This window comes from Heterodontus francisci, chromosome 24 (assembly GCF_036365525.1).
Source record: "Heterodontus francisci isolate sHetFra1 chromosome 24, sHetFra1.hap1, whole genome shotgun sequence".
Lineage (NCBI taxonomy): Eukaryota > Metazoa > Chordata > Chondrichthyes > Heterodontiformes > Heterodontidae > Heterodontus > Heterodontus francisci.
The window spans coordinates 23,809,658-23,823,104 of NC_090394.1; the positions used below are offsets into that span (position 1 = coordinate 23,809,658).

The 13,447-nt window shown below is 45.8% G+C and overlaps 1 protein-coding gene across 1 annotated transcript in view; it reads left to right on the top strand.

The window, feature by feature from the left end:
- meiob (meiosis specific with OB-fold) overlaps positions 1-13,447 on the top strand; it is a 92,847-nt gene that overhangs the window by 21,774 nt on the left and 57,626 nt on the right. The window contains exons 2-4 of the mRNA XM_068056754.1: positions 7,182-7,259; positions 8,732-8,789; positions 13,165-13,296. Coding sequence (XP_067912855.1) covers positions 7,185-7,259; positions 8,732-8,789; positions 13,165-13,296 — 265 coding nt within the window. The 5' untranslated portion in view covers positions 7,182-7,184. The remainder of the gene's footprint in view (positions 1-7,181; positions 7,260-8,731; positions 8,790-13,164; positions 13,297-13,447) is intronic.

The following is a 13,447-nucleotide window of genomic DNA, read 5'->3' on the forward strand; positions in this document are numbered from 1 at the left end:
TTTCCCCCCCCAACTCCACATCTTCCCCCCCCCACTCCACATCTCCTCCCCCACTACTCCACATCTCCATTCACTACTCCACAACTCCCCCCCCCCCACACTCCACATCTCCCACCCCCACTCCACATCTCCCCACCCACACTCCCACATCCTCCCCCCCTCACCCCCCCCACTCCACATCTCCCCCCCCCTCCACACTCCACATCTCCCCCCCCCCACTCCACATCACCCCCCCCCACTCCACATCTCCCCCCCCCCACTCCACATCTCCCCCCCCACTCCACATCTCCCCCCCCCCACTCCTATCTCCCCCCCCCACTCCACATCTCCCCCCCCCACTCCACATCTCCCACCCCCCACTCCACATCTCCCACCCCCACTCCACATCTCCCCCCACCCCACTCACATCCCCCCCCCACTCCACATCTCCCCCCCCCACTCCACATCTCCCCCCCCCCACTCCACATCTCCCCCCCCCACTCCACATCTCCCCCCCCACTCCACATCTCCCCCCCCACTCCACATCTCCCCCCCCACTCCACATCTCCCCCCCCACTCCACATCTCCCCCCCCCCCACTCCACATCTCCCCCCCCCACCTCCCACATCTCCCCCCCCCACTCCACATCTCCCCCCCCACTCCACATCTCCCCCCCCACTCCACATCTCCCCCCCCCCCACTCCACATCTCCCCCCCCCCCCACTCCACATCTCCCCCCCCCCACATCCACATCTCCCCCCACTCCACATCTCCCCCCCCCCCCCACTCCACATCTCCCCCCCCCCCCACTCCACATCTCCCCCCCCCACTCCACATCTCCCCCCCCACTCCACATCTCCCCCCCCCCACTCCACATCTCCCCCCCCACTCCACATCTCCCCCCCCCGCACTCCACATCTCCCCCCCCACTCCACATCTACCCCCCACTCCACATCTACCCCCCACTCCACATCTCCCCCCCCCCCCACATCTCCCCCCCCCCACATCTCCCCCCCCACTCCACATCTCCCCCCCTCCATATCTCTCCCTCCCCCATCTCCCCACTCCACATTTCTCCCCACTCCACATTTCTCCCCCCCCACTCCACATCTCCCCCCCCCCACTCCACATCTCTTCCCCCTCCCCCACTCCACATCTTCCCCCCCCCCACTCCACATCTCTCCCCCTCTCCCCCCCCACTCCACATCTCTCCCCCCCCCACTCCACATCTCTCCCCCCCCATCCACATCTCTCCCCCCCCCACTCCACATCTCTCCCCCCCCCCCACTCCACATCTCTCCCCCCCCCCACTCCACATCTCTCCCCCCCCCACTCCACATCACTCCCCCCCCCACTCCACATCTCCCCCCACCCCCCCACTCCACATCTCCCCCCACCCCCCCATTCCACATCTCCCCCCACCCCCCCATTCCACATCTCTCCCAACCCCCACTCCACATCTCTTCCCCCCCCACTCCACATCTCTTCCCCCCCTCCACTCCACATCTCTTCCCCCCTCCACTCCACAATCTCTTCCTCCCCCCCCCACTCCACATCTCTTCCCCCCACCCCACTCCACATCTCTTCCCCCCCACTCCACATCTCTTCCCCCCCACTCCACATCTCTTCCCCCCCCACTCCACATCTCTCCCCCCCCCCACTCCACATCTCTCCCCCCCCCACTCCACATCTCTCCCCCCCCCACTCCACATCTCCCCCCCCCACTCCACATCTCTCCCCCCCCCACTCCACATCTCTCCCCCCCCCCACTCCACATCTCTCTCCCCCCCCACTCCACATCTGCCCCCCCACCACATCTCCCCCCCGCCCCCACCACATCTCCCCCCGCCCCCACACCACATCTCTTCCCCCCCCCCCCACTCCACATCTCCCCCCCCACTCCACCCGACATCATCCCCTCCCCCCACCACATCTCTCCCCCCCCCCACCCATCTCTGCCCCCCCTCCCCACCCACTCCACATCTCCCCCCCCCACTACACCTCCCCCCCCACTCCACATCTCCCCCCCCCACTCCACATCTCCCCCCCCCCACTCCACATCTCCCCCCCCCCCACTCCACATCTCCCCCCCCCCACTCCACATCTCCCCCCCCCCCACTCCACATCTCCCCCCCCCCCCCACTCCACATCTCCCCCCCCACTCCACATCTCCCCCCCCCCCACTCCACATCTCCCCCCCCCCACTCCACATCTCCCCCCCCCCCACTCCACATCTCCCCCCCCCCCCACTCCACATCTCCCCCCCCCCCACTCCACATCTCCCCCCCCCCACTCCACATCTCCCCCCTCCCACTCCACATCTCCCCCCCCCCACTCCACATCTCACATCACCCCCCCCCAACCACCGCTCCACAACCTCTGCCCCCCCCGCTGCTCATCCCTCCCTCCTCCCCCCGCTCCACATCCCTCCTCCTCCCGCTCTGCATCCCTCCACCCCCCGCTCCACATCCCATACCTCCTCCTCCCGCTCCACATCCCTCCCCCTCTCTCCTCCTCCTTCTCCTCTCCCCTCCTCCTTCTCCCTCCCCTCCTCCTCCCCCCCCCTCTTCTCCCCTCCTCCCCCCCTCTTCTCCCCTCCTCCCCCCCCTCTTCTCCCCTCCTCCCCCCTCCTTTTCCCCCTTCCTCCCCCCCCTCCTTTTCCCCCTCCCCTCCTTTTCCCCCTCCCCTCCTTTTCCCCTCCCCTCCTTTTCCCCCTCCCCTCCTTTTCCCCCTCCCCTCCTTTTCCCCCTCCCCTCCTTTTCCCCCTCCCCTCCTTTTCCCCCTCCCCTCCTTTTCCCCCTCCCCTCCTTTTCCCCCTCCCCTCCTCCTTGCCCCCACTCTGTATCCCACCCCTGTTCCTCCTCCACCACCCTCATCCCTCTGCCCCACCCTCCACCCCATGGCTGATCTGATTCCTGCCTGCCCCCAATAACTTTTCACCCCCTTGCTTATCAAGAATCTATCTACATCTGCCTTAAAAAATTTCAAAACCTCTGCTGCCACCGCCCTTTGAGGAAGAGTGTTCCAAAGACTCACGACCCTCTGAGAGGAAAAATTTCTCCTCATCTCTGTCTTAAATGGGCAACCCCTTATTTTTTAAACTAATTCTAGATTCTCCCACAAGGGAAACCATCCTTTCCATATCCACCCTGTCAAGACCCCTCAGAATCTTGTATGTTTCAATCAAGTTGCCTCTTACTCTTCTAAATTCCAACGGATATGAGCCTAGCCTGTCCAACCTTTCCTCATAAGACAACCTGCCCATTCCAGCTATTAGTCTAGTAAACCTTCTCTGAACTGCTTCCAACACATTTACATCCTTTCTTAAATAAGGAGACCAATACTGTACACAGTACTCCAGATGTGGTCTTACCAATGCCCTGGTTATGCTGAAACATAACCTCCCTACTTTTATATTCAATTACCCATGCAATAAATGATAACATTCTGTTAGCTTTCCTCATTATTTGCTGTACCTGCATATTAACCTTTTGCGATTCATGCACTGGGACACCCAGATCCCTCTGCATCGCAGAGGTCTGCAGTCTCTCACCATCTAGATAATACGCTTTTTTTATTCTTCCTGCCAAAATGGACATTAAGAATTCTGCTCCCTCCATTCCTTTCACGCTAAAACTATCCCAGTTAATACTGGGGTAGTTAAAATCCCCTACCTTTACTGCCCTACTTTTGCCCTTCTCAGAGATTTGCTCTGACTGTATAGAGGTCTGTATAGTACACTCCCTCCTTGCCTCCCCTTCCCCCTACACCAGTAAACTGTGTCTGCAGTTTAGCATTTACAAGATGCACTGCAGCAACACGCCAAGGCTTCTTTGACAACACCTTCCAAACCCATGGACTCTCCCACCTAGAAGGACAAAGGCAACTGGCATATGGGGCCAATGCCACCTGCAAATTCCTCTACAAGTTATTTTCCTGACTTGGAAAGATATTGCTGTTCATTCATTGTCACTGGGTCAATATGCTGGAAATCCCTCTTACCACACAACGAGAGTACCTTCACTACACAGACTGCAGTGGTTCAAGAAGGTGGCTCACTGCCACCTACCCGAGTTCAATTAGGGATGGGCAATAAATGCTGGGCCTTGCCACCGATGTCCACATCCTGTGAATGAATAAAATGTTTTAAAAAATTAATAGGATTTGAAGTCATCCAAGGTTTCAGTGCAGTCACTGTAATAAAATGGACCAACAGAAACTAATTTCTTTGTTCATCTTAGCTAGTTAACATCAGGCCAGATGTTTAAGATGCCAATCAAACAGGCTCCTTTGGATGGTGTCGAGTTCTTGAACGTTATTGGAGCTGCAAGTTGAAAGTATTTCCATCACACTTCTGATTTGTGCCTTGCGGTTGAAAGGCCTTATGGAGTCAGGAGGTGATTCAGTCGCCACAGAATTCCCAGCCTCTAACCTGCTCTTGTAGCCACAGTTATGTTGCTAGTCCAGTTAAGTTTCTGGTCAATGATGACCCCTAGGATGTTGATGGTGGAGGATTTGACAATGACAAAGTTAAACTCTTCCTTGTTGGAGATGGTCATTATCTGGCACTTATGTGGCGCAAATGTTATTTGCCATTTATCACCCCAAGCCTGGAGTTGTTCAAGTCTTGCTGCATTTGAGTGCAGACTGCTTTAGTATCTGAGGAGTTGCAAATCCAACTGAACACTTTGCAATTATCACCGAACATCCCCACCTATGATGGAGGGAAAGTATTGATGAAGCATTCTGAACACATTTAGGGCTAGCACACTCTCCTGTGGACCTACAACAATGTCCTGGTGCTGAAATAAGTGGCCTCCAACATCCACATCCATCATCCTTTGTGCATGATGTGGATGCCGTATCTTAAAACACAAGATAAGTTTTGGCATCTTTTGGTTGTGGATTTTATTTGCAATTTCTATTAGTGCAGCTTTCTTCTGCCTGTAACAATCTCTTCATACAAAGAGAAAATTCAACCTCCCACAACATCCACAGAAACACAGATTTGTTTTCCATCTAATGTGTCATAATAGAAACTGGCCAGGATTTTATGGGCCCCCCCCGAGGTGGGGTTAGAGACAGGAGGGGGTGGTGGTTGGGGGGCACAGAGTATCACAATGGATGGCAGGGGGCAGAGGCCTTCCTGCTGCCAAGTGATCTTTCCGGGGCGGGATATGCTGACGACCGCCTTCCCGCCCAGTGGCCTATTAATGGCCAATTAAGGACTTCTTCCTGCTGCCACAGGGATCTTACCAGCGGGGAAGGGGAGGCCTCTGTCATGTGAGGAGGGTGCCTTGTAACATGGGGCGCATTCCCTGTGGTCTTGGAGGGGATGGGGGGCGGGTGTCCCTCCTCTGTGGGCAATCTGTGGCCCACAGAAGATCCCTGCAAGGAACCATTTTACCCCTCGAGTGCATGGCCACCCCACCTTGCAGGGCCCTTCTGGACTGGTCCCGCCAGTGGGGGGTGGTGGTGCCAGAAAAGGCAAAGGTGGGCTTTCCCTGCCTTTTCGGCCAGGTGCCGAGCCATGCCTCCAGCACAAAATCCAGCCCTTTGTTTCTGTGGATGTTGTGGGAGGGTGAGTTTTCTTTTTTTCATGAAGAGGTTGTTACAGGCAGAGGAAAGCTGCACTACTCTTTGTTACCTTCAAGCTCTCGATGAAGAAGTGATCAAATCCAACTTTTTTTTTTTAGAATTAGAATATTACAGCGCAGTACAGGCCCTTCGGCCCTCGATGTTGCGCCGATCATCTGACCTACACTATTCCATTTACATCCATATGTCTATCCAATGACCACTTAAATGCCCTTAAAGTTGGCGAGTCTACTACTGTTGCAGGCAGGGCGTTCCACGCCCCTACTACTCTCTGCGTAAAGAAACTACCTCTGACATCTGTCCTATATCTTTCACCCCTCAACTTAAAGCTATGTCCCCTCGTGTTTGCCATCCTCATCCAAGGAAAAAGACTCTCACTATCCACCCTATCTAACCCTCTGATTATCTTGTATGTCTCTATTAAGTCACCTCTCCTCCTCCTTCTCTCTAACGAAAACAACCCCAAGTCCCTCAGCCTTTCCTCGTAAGACCTTCCTTCATACCAGGCAACATCCTAGTAAATCTCCTCTGCACCCTTTCCAAAGCTTCGACATCCTTCCTATAATGCGGTGACCAGAACTGCACGCAATACTCCAGGTGCGGCCTCACCAGAGTTTTGTACAGCTGCATCATGACCCCGTGGCTCTGAAACTCGATCCCCCTACTAATAAAGGCTAACACACACATATGCCTTCTTAACAGCCCTATTAACCTGGGTAGCAACTTTCAGGGATTTATGTACCTGGATACCAAGATCTCTCTGCTCATCTACACTACCAAGAATCTTCCCATTAGCCCAGTACTCTGCATTGCTGTTACTCCTTCCAAAGTGAATCACCTCACACTTCTCCGCATTAAACTCCATTTGCCATCTCTCAGCCCAGCTCTGCAGCCTATCTATGTCCCTCTGTACCCTACAACACCCTTCGACACTATCCACAACTCCACCGACCTTCGTGTCATCCGCAAATTTACTAACCCACCCTTCTACACCCTCATCCAGGTCGTTTATAAAAATGACAAACAGCAGTGGCCCCAAAACAGAACCTTGTGGTACACCACTAGTAACTAAACTCCAGGATGAACATTTGCCATCAACCACCACCCTCTGTCTTCTTTCAGCTAGCCAATTTCTGATCCAAAGCTCTAAATCACCTTCAACCCCATACTTGCGTATTTTCTGCAATAGCCTACCGTGGGGAACCTTATCAAACGCCTTACTGAAATCCATATACACCACATCCACGCTTTACCCTCATCCACCTGTTTGGTCACCTTCTCGAAAAACTCAATAAGGTTTGTGAGGCACGACCTACCTTTCACAAAACCGTGCTGACTATCGCAAATGAACTTATTCTTTTCAGATGATTATAAATCCTGTCTCTTATAACCTTTTCCAACATTTTACCCACTTGATTTTGGAAGAAGAAAATGATGACTTGGGTACACTACATAGACACTGCTGACGAAATTCACAAATGCGCAGTTGAGCTTCCATATTTGAAATTGGTTCATGGGTGAACATGTATGGGAAAGACTTAATTAACTGAATTAGATTTGTTGAGAATGTGTGGAATCTGAACTTACTTATTTTTAAATTACAGGATATGATGATGGCTTTCGGTTCCTCTGGCCAGAACTTGGTTCCAATTGCGGATATTCATCCAAACTCAGCACGTCCTGTAGGTGCTAATTGCACAGTGGCCTTGCAATATTTTAAAAGTCTATTCTGTTAAAAAATGGTTTTTAAACAAAGTTAGATATTAAATATTCGTTTGATATGATTTATTTATCAGTTATGCAGAGGTTTGTCACTTAGGTTTTTGTTTTAAACTCATACAAATCTCTCTCCATTTACACTCCTATCTCCAGTACAGGAGGGAGTTGTAGAATTTCATAGCTTTAGATTACTTTTATTTGTGGATCGCTCATCACGAATTCTGAAGAATAATGGAAAAGAAGAAATAAACCACAATTTTTCTCCATGATGTGACACTCTGTGCCAGTCCCACTCTCCATCCCTTCCATTGTCTAGCTAGAACATGTAGACTTGTTTTTGTAGGTTTGAAGTTTCACCTTGTGGAAAAGAATGAGTAATCTTTTTGCCTTATATTAAAGCACAATTCAATGTCCTGTGGCATTGCACATGGAGTTAAGTCTTTAAGTGAAGCAAGGTTAAAGGCAGGGAATAATTGAACCAGGGTTTGCTTTCATAATGCAACTTTCATTTTAATCATACATTCTTTCCTTATTTTTATGTTTCCATTATATATCCCTTTGTTTACATTTTTGTGGAAATTGTTTTTCTATGCTTGCTTTTGCAGGAAGGATGATGTAATTACAGCTTAGATAAGTTTACATAGTATCCATTCTAAATGTAGCGATGGGAATTTCTAGTGGGAAAAGTTAACATGAGGTACGTTGACTTCAATGGAATAGAAAAGTGGGCAGGTTGTATACTGTGAGGCCGACACACAAGCACCAGTTTTCACCTGCACCCAAAGTGAAAATTGCGCCCAAGAATTTTAACATATGCAATAAATGTGCTTCTATGATAGCATTTAGACACCATCAGTCTGGGACTGGTAGCTATAGAGTAGTGCATAGCCAACAAAACCAGAGTTACAATGTGGGTTGCGGTTCACACTTTTTGTCAGGAGAGAGCTCTCTGCATCTCTACTAAAACTGGTGACCTGAAATCTGCTTCCTCAGCAATTATTTCTAAATGTTTCAAGAGTTGGGCAGCAATGCCTGCTTGCTCATAATATTTTTTAAAAACTCAATACTACATTTTAAAGTATCCAGGTAACCCAATGGACCAAGGTTTGGACTTAGACTGCCCCTCCCCCATCCAGTATTAAAGTCAAATATACAAGATTGCCCTCTAAAGGTGGGCTTAACACTGCTTGGTTTTAGTGCATTCAGGTGTCAGATCAGGATCTGATTCAAGTTATATTGTCAGTCGCACACCCGAATCTTCTTTCCCCTGACACACAAGTGACTGCATAATTGCAGCCTGGAAATAATATATTGGTGTCAGTAAACCCACTATTCCTCCAACATACTGCACCACTACTTCATATGGTGGTTTAACTAACAATATCAAACATTGGCTACTTCTAGTATTTTCAGTATTTTGTTTTATGCATTTCAGAGTGTAGCTGGAGTAGTGATCGGAAAAATTGATGCTAAAGGATTTCCTGACCGAAAAAGTTGAGTATTTTTGTGTTCTTTTTAAAAAGGTTGTCTAGCATCACTTTTTGATTAATTGACAGTTTTCTGGTATTTGTAGAAATCTGGATGGTAAGATTAATCTTGATTCAATATTTTATACACGAGTACCATCTATGATTCTGAAACTGAGAATCCTGTCAGGAGCCTGATACTGGATTCAGTGTGTGAAAGTGCAAAATACTGCTATAACAGTAATTTAGTAAATACATATCTTTCCTTGTAAGGATTATATGACGTAGTTATAAAATATAATGCCAAAAAATTAATATTAGCTCTGACCTTTATATTTGTTCAATTGACAAACTGTCTAATTTGGACAGCTTTGTACCTTTATGTAGCATTTAATTGGAATGTCTGTTGATGCACGATATATTGCTAGATCTAACATTGGTAGCCTCATTGTGTCTGTGTTTGAAATTGTTTCTTTTAAATCATGCTTTTTTGATGATCTTGTAATTTTAATTTTAAATTATTGCTGGCTGCAGCCATTATGGAAGGTAGCTCAATTGAAGATAAATAAGAATACATTTTATGTGTTTCAGGAAATTTATACACAAACAGTCTCCCTTTTTGAAATATTGTTCAAGGGGGCTGGTATATGTTGTGCTTCCCCCATTGTTTTCAGTTGACCTTTGGCCTGCTTTGGGGCTGGCTTTAGTGGCATGGGACTTCAATATTTTTCAATAAAATGGGAAAGGTAGGGCCTGGCCTAGTACTGATCTAACCACATTCCCACTGTTACTATTTGCCTATTTTGTCCTGATTCTTATCCTTCAGCATACATGATGTCACCTTGTTTGCTCTGAATAGTTATTCCTTCTTGCACCCCTGGAAATCATAACAAGACAATTTCTCTAGTGCTGGTCACATGACTTTCTATCCTGGTCCACACCATCCTGCCAATATGGTTCTTCTTGATTTGGTCATTCTTGAGACTTCTGTTATAACAACTCTTGTCAGCTTGGCTCTGTGCCCTTTGATTCAGGTTGTGGGTTCATCTTCCATTGCAGGGCTCAAGCACATAACCTATGGTGACTTAGCAGTGGAATACTGAGAGAATGCTATATTACCTGAGATGCTGTCCTTTGGATGACATATTGCATCTATTTGTTTGAGTGAGATCCTGCTGTGTGCAGCGTGGCTGCCATGTTTGCCTATTTAATAGTAGTCATTGTACTTCTAGTAATTCATTATCTGTGAAGCACTGAGACTTTTCTGAGAAATTTGAAAAGGAATTAATGTCAATGCACATGTTTTTTAGCAACATTTTTTGTCATTATTGTTGATTTGCTTAATCTCGGGTTTGTGTTACAAGTTTTCCATCATTGTTGATCAACTGTATACATGGTGATACTGACTTTTCTAAGTTTTCTTTGCACTTTTACTTGTGTTTTTCTCTCTTTGCATTTTATAGCTATTGCTATGCAGTACAAAATAACAAATAAATAAAAGATATCTAGTCCATTAAAGGGCACTAAAGTAGCCCTATTCCCGGAAATCTGTACAAAATATATGTGCAAACCTCATTCACTCGATAAAAAAATTATTTCTGATGGAATAAATGCATAACAGGTTAATGCATTCCCTTTTCAGCTTTAGATTTTGAGTTCAAATCTATCACATTGTGATGTGTTCAAGGTCTTTTGCTACCTGTTTGTAGGCTACGTGAAATGAATAGCAGCAGTCTCAATCTATTTCCTTAGTGAGGACCCACGATGAAACTTGCAAATTGTCAGTATTCTGAAAGAAGCTATAAACATGATGGATGAGGAAATGGAACAGTTCCCATTGGTAGAGTAGGGGGTAATCTCCAGAGGTTGGGGTTAAGACATCTTGTTAAAACAGACCGGCGGGAGCTTTGCTCATTATGATTATCCAGTTGTGCTACACCTGAGTTGGTAGTGCATAATAAGTGCTTTTACATTTAAAAACTGCAGCCAACACCAAATGCATGGTCGCTCATCATGCACTGCTTCAGTAATATAAATTTGATGACTTAGCCTGTTCTGTCAGAAGTAGAGACCCATTTTAAGAATACTTTAATAATTAACATGTAGAAATATATTCAAAAGTTTTTCCAGAATTAGCTCTTATAAAAATGGGCAGTTTTTATGACTTAATTAAAATAATTCTTCCACTAATACAACATGTTTACATAAATAAATAAAGCACTCAGATTACAAAATGCTGCTCATTATTTTCCAATAAGCGCAATTAACTACAAACATTTCTACTAAATCTCTTGGAATTACAAGTGTTTAGTTTAACGTGGAGCTAGATCAGTTGGTTCACATCGAAAGACTCACTGCTTTATTCATTAGAGTAATCACAGAAAGTTTAAGGCACATAAAGAGGCCACGTGGCCCAACGTGTCTGTACTGGCCGAAAAAGATCCACCTATAACATAATATGGCGTGTTTTCTAATTTTCTCTGATGCTGAAGCACCCTTTTAGTGACCATTGTCACGCCTAGGTTACAAACTGCTGTGACACCGAATGATAACTTAAAAGAGAAAAAATTTTAAGGGCGTATATTTTCAGTTCAAAATGCTTCCCTCCCCATCTAAGTAAAAAGTGTTTGAAATAATATGCTCTTTCTTAAGAGACAATCTTATATTTATTTCTCTTTTAAGCCTTATGCATTCTTATTCTCACCAGAGTCCACAGCCTCTGCAAGCAACTTTCCTACCTTTGTCAGCAATGTGTGCACCTACAGTGGCCATCTCAGGGCAGCATCTGGGCCAACTCAGAATGCAGATAGACAGGCATTTGAAGTAGGAGAATAGATGTTGCTGTACATTAAGGGAGAGTCATTCTCAGCCAGTATTGTGCATCCCTTAGTGGCTATTTCAGAGAAGCATTGCCAGAGGTCTGAGAGCAGGTCAGGCACCAACCCTCTTGAGCAACCAAAGAATTTGAAGAAAAATTATGGAGGCTCAATTTCAATAATGTTTCTAAAAGTTAATACTGTAAATATTAGAAATTAATATTTCAATTAAAATTTGTGAGGATTTTTATGCGAGCATCACTGTTGCAACGTTGAGCACTAAAAGTGTTTTTGCAATACTTAACAAAATTACTGAACAATGACTTTACAATACATTTATTATTCTGTCACAGCTTTATAATATTCAATGTAAAAAATTTACAGAAAATGGAAATGCTACCATATTTTGAGAAGTTATAGTAGATGTAAAGCAACACAAAAAATGTTTTCCCAGGGAGTTCATGTGAAAATGAAATTATTACAGCCCAGATTTAAAGCTTCTGGTTTCTACCAGTTCCAGTATTCCAACAAAATAATCTGTTGACATCAGTTTAAGAAATTCAAAATACAATTTATTTTAGTTTATTGATATTTAGGTCATTTTAGTTTATTTTCAAAAATAAAAACTACAAACAGAACTTAGTTGAAATACATTTCTCTCGTCATAATCGAGGCTCTAATACAATAATGACCTGTTGATTGTAAATCTCAGCCTAATTTTTCCTTAACGTGGATAGCCCATAGTCAATAAAGGTGCTGTTTCCTCGATAATATGAACTCCTCTTCATAAATTTGCGAAAACAAGGCCTGATTGTATGGAACAAATATACCATTGTACTGGTGGAGCACCCATGTAATTGCTTATGATAAGTTTGACGATCTGTTTTGCAATGACAGGACCACTATACCATGTAATGCACAATGTATTATTCTTATGGTTGGGTGGACTTGATGTCCATTTAAGGCCACAAGGTTAACTTTCTGTAAATAGGCACATCCTAATAATATTTGGTAGATGTGTTTAAAATAGTGAAGGGATAGGACAGAGAAGATAGAAACATTTAATGTTCGAGGGATCTAGATATAAGGTTAAGTGTAGAGACTTGGGACAGATTGTGAGACTATAGAATGCATTCCAAGTTAGTGATAGAAGCAGTGATCATTTCAACGTTACAGAACAGTTAAGGTAGGTGGCTGAAGCAAAGGGGGAGAGAGAGCTGTCAGAACAGGGTAGGCACATGAGATTAGGATTACTGCTCCTGTGAAGGGTAAACACCAACACAACTGGTTAAGCTGAACATTCTGTTTCCGTTGTAATTTCTATGTAATCACGATAATTAAAGTTGATGGGGAAGTTTTCTCTAGATGGACAGGTGCTTGTAAATCCCAGGGTCATCCTGTAGGTCAGGAGAAACCAACAGCAAATAGTGATTTTCTCTTTTAAAAAAAAAATAAAATTGAGATGCAGAAGTTTGTATTTATGATTCGGATGTGCATTAAATTATTACTGAAATGTAGATATTTGACACTTTTATCTTGGAAGTACAAATAATACAATTTGGTAACTTTTTATTTACTTTCTTTAGATATTGGGACAGAAAGGTATACTTTTACTTTCACAATTCGAGATTGTCCAATTTACTTCATCAATGTAGTTTCCTGGGGGAGAGAAGAATACGTAAGAGGGCTTTCTAACAGTTTCAGGATTGGGGATTGTGGTACGTTTTAAGTAACTAATCTTTTATAAAAGAAGCTTAAAAAACAAATATTTCATAGGAAGTGTACTTATCACGTGCTTTCAAAGTCACATGCAGTTGTTTATATTATTTTGGAAAAGTTGGGTGTCATTCAAAATATTTGTTAAGTCAA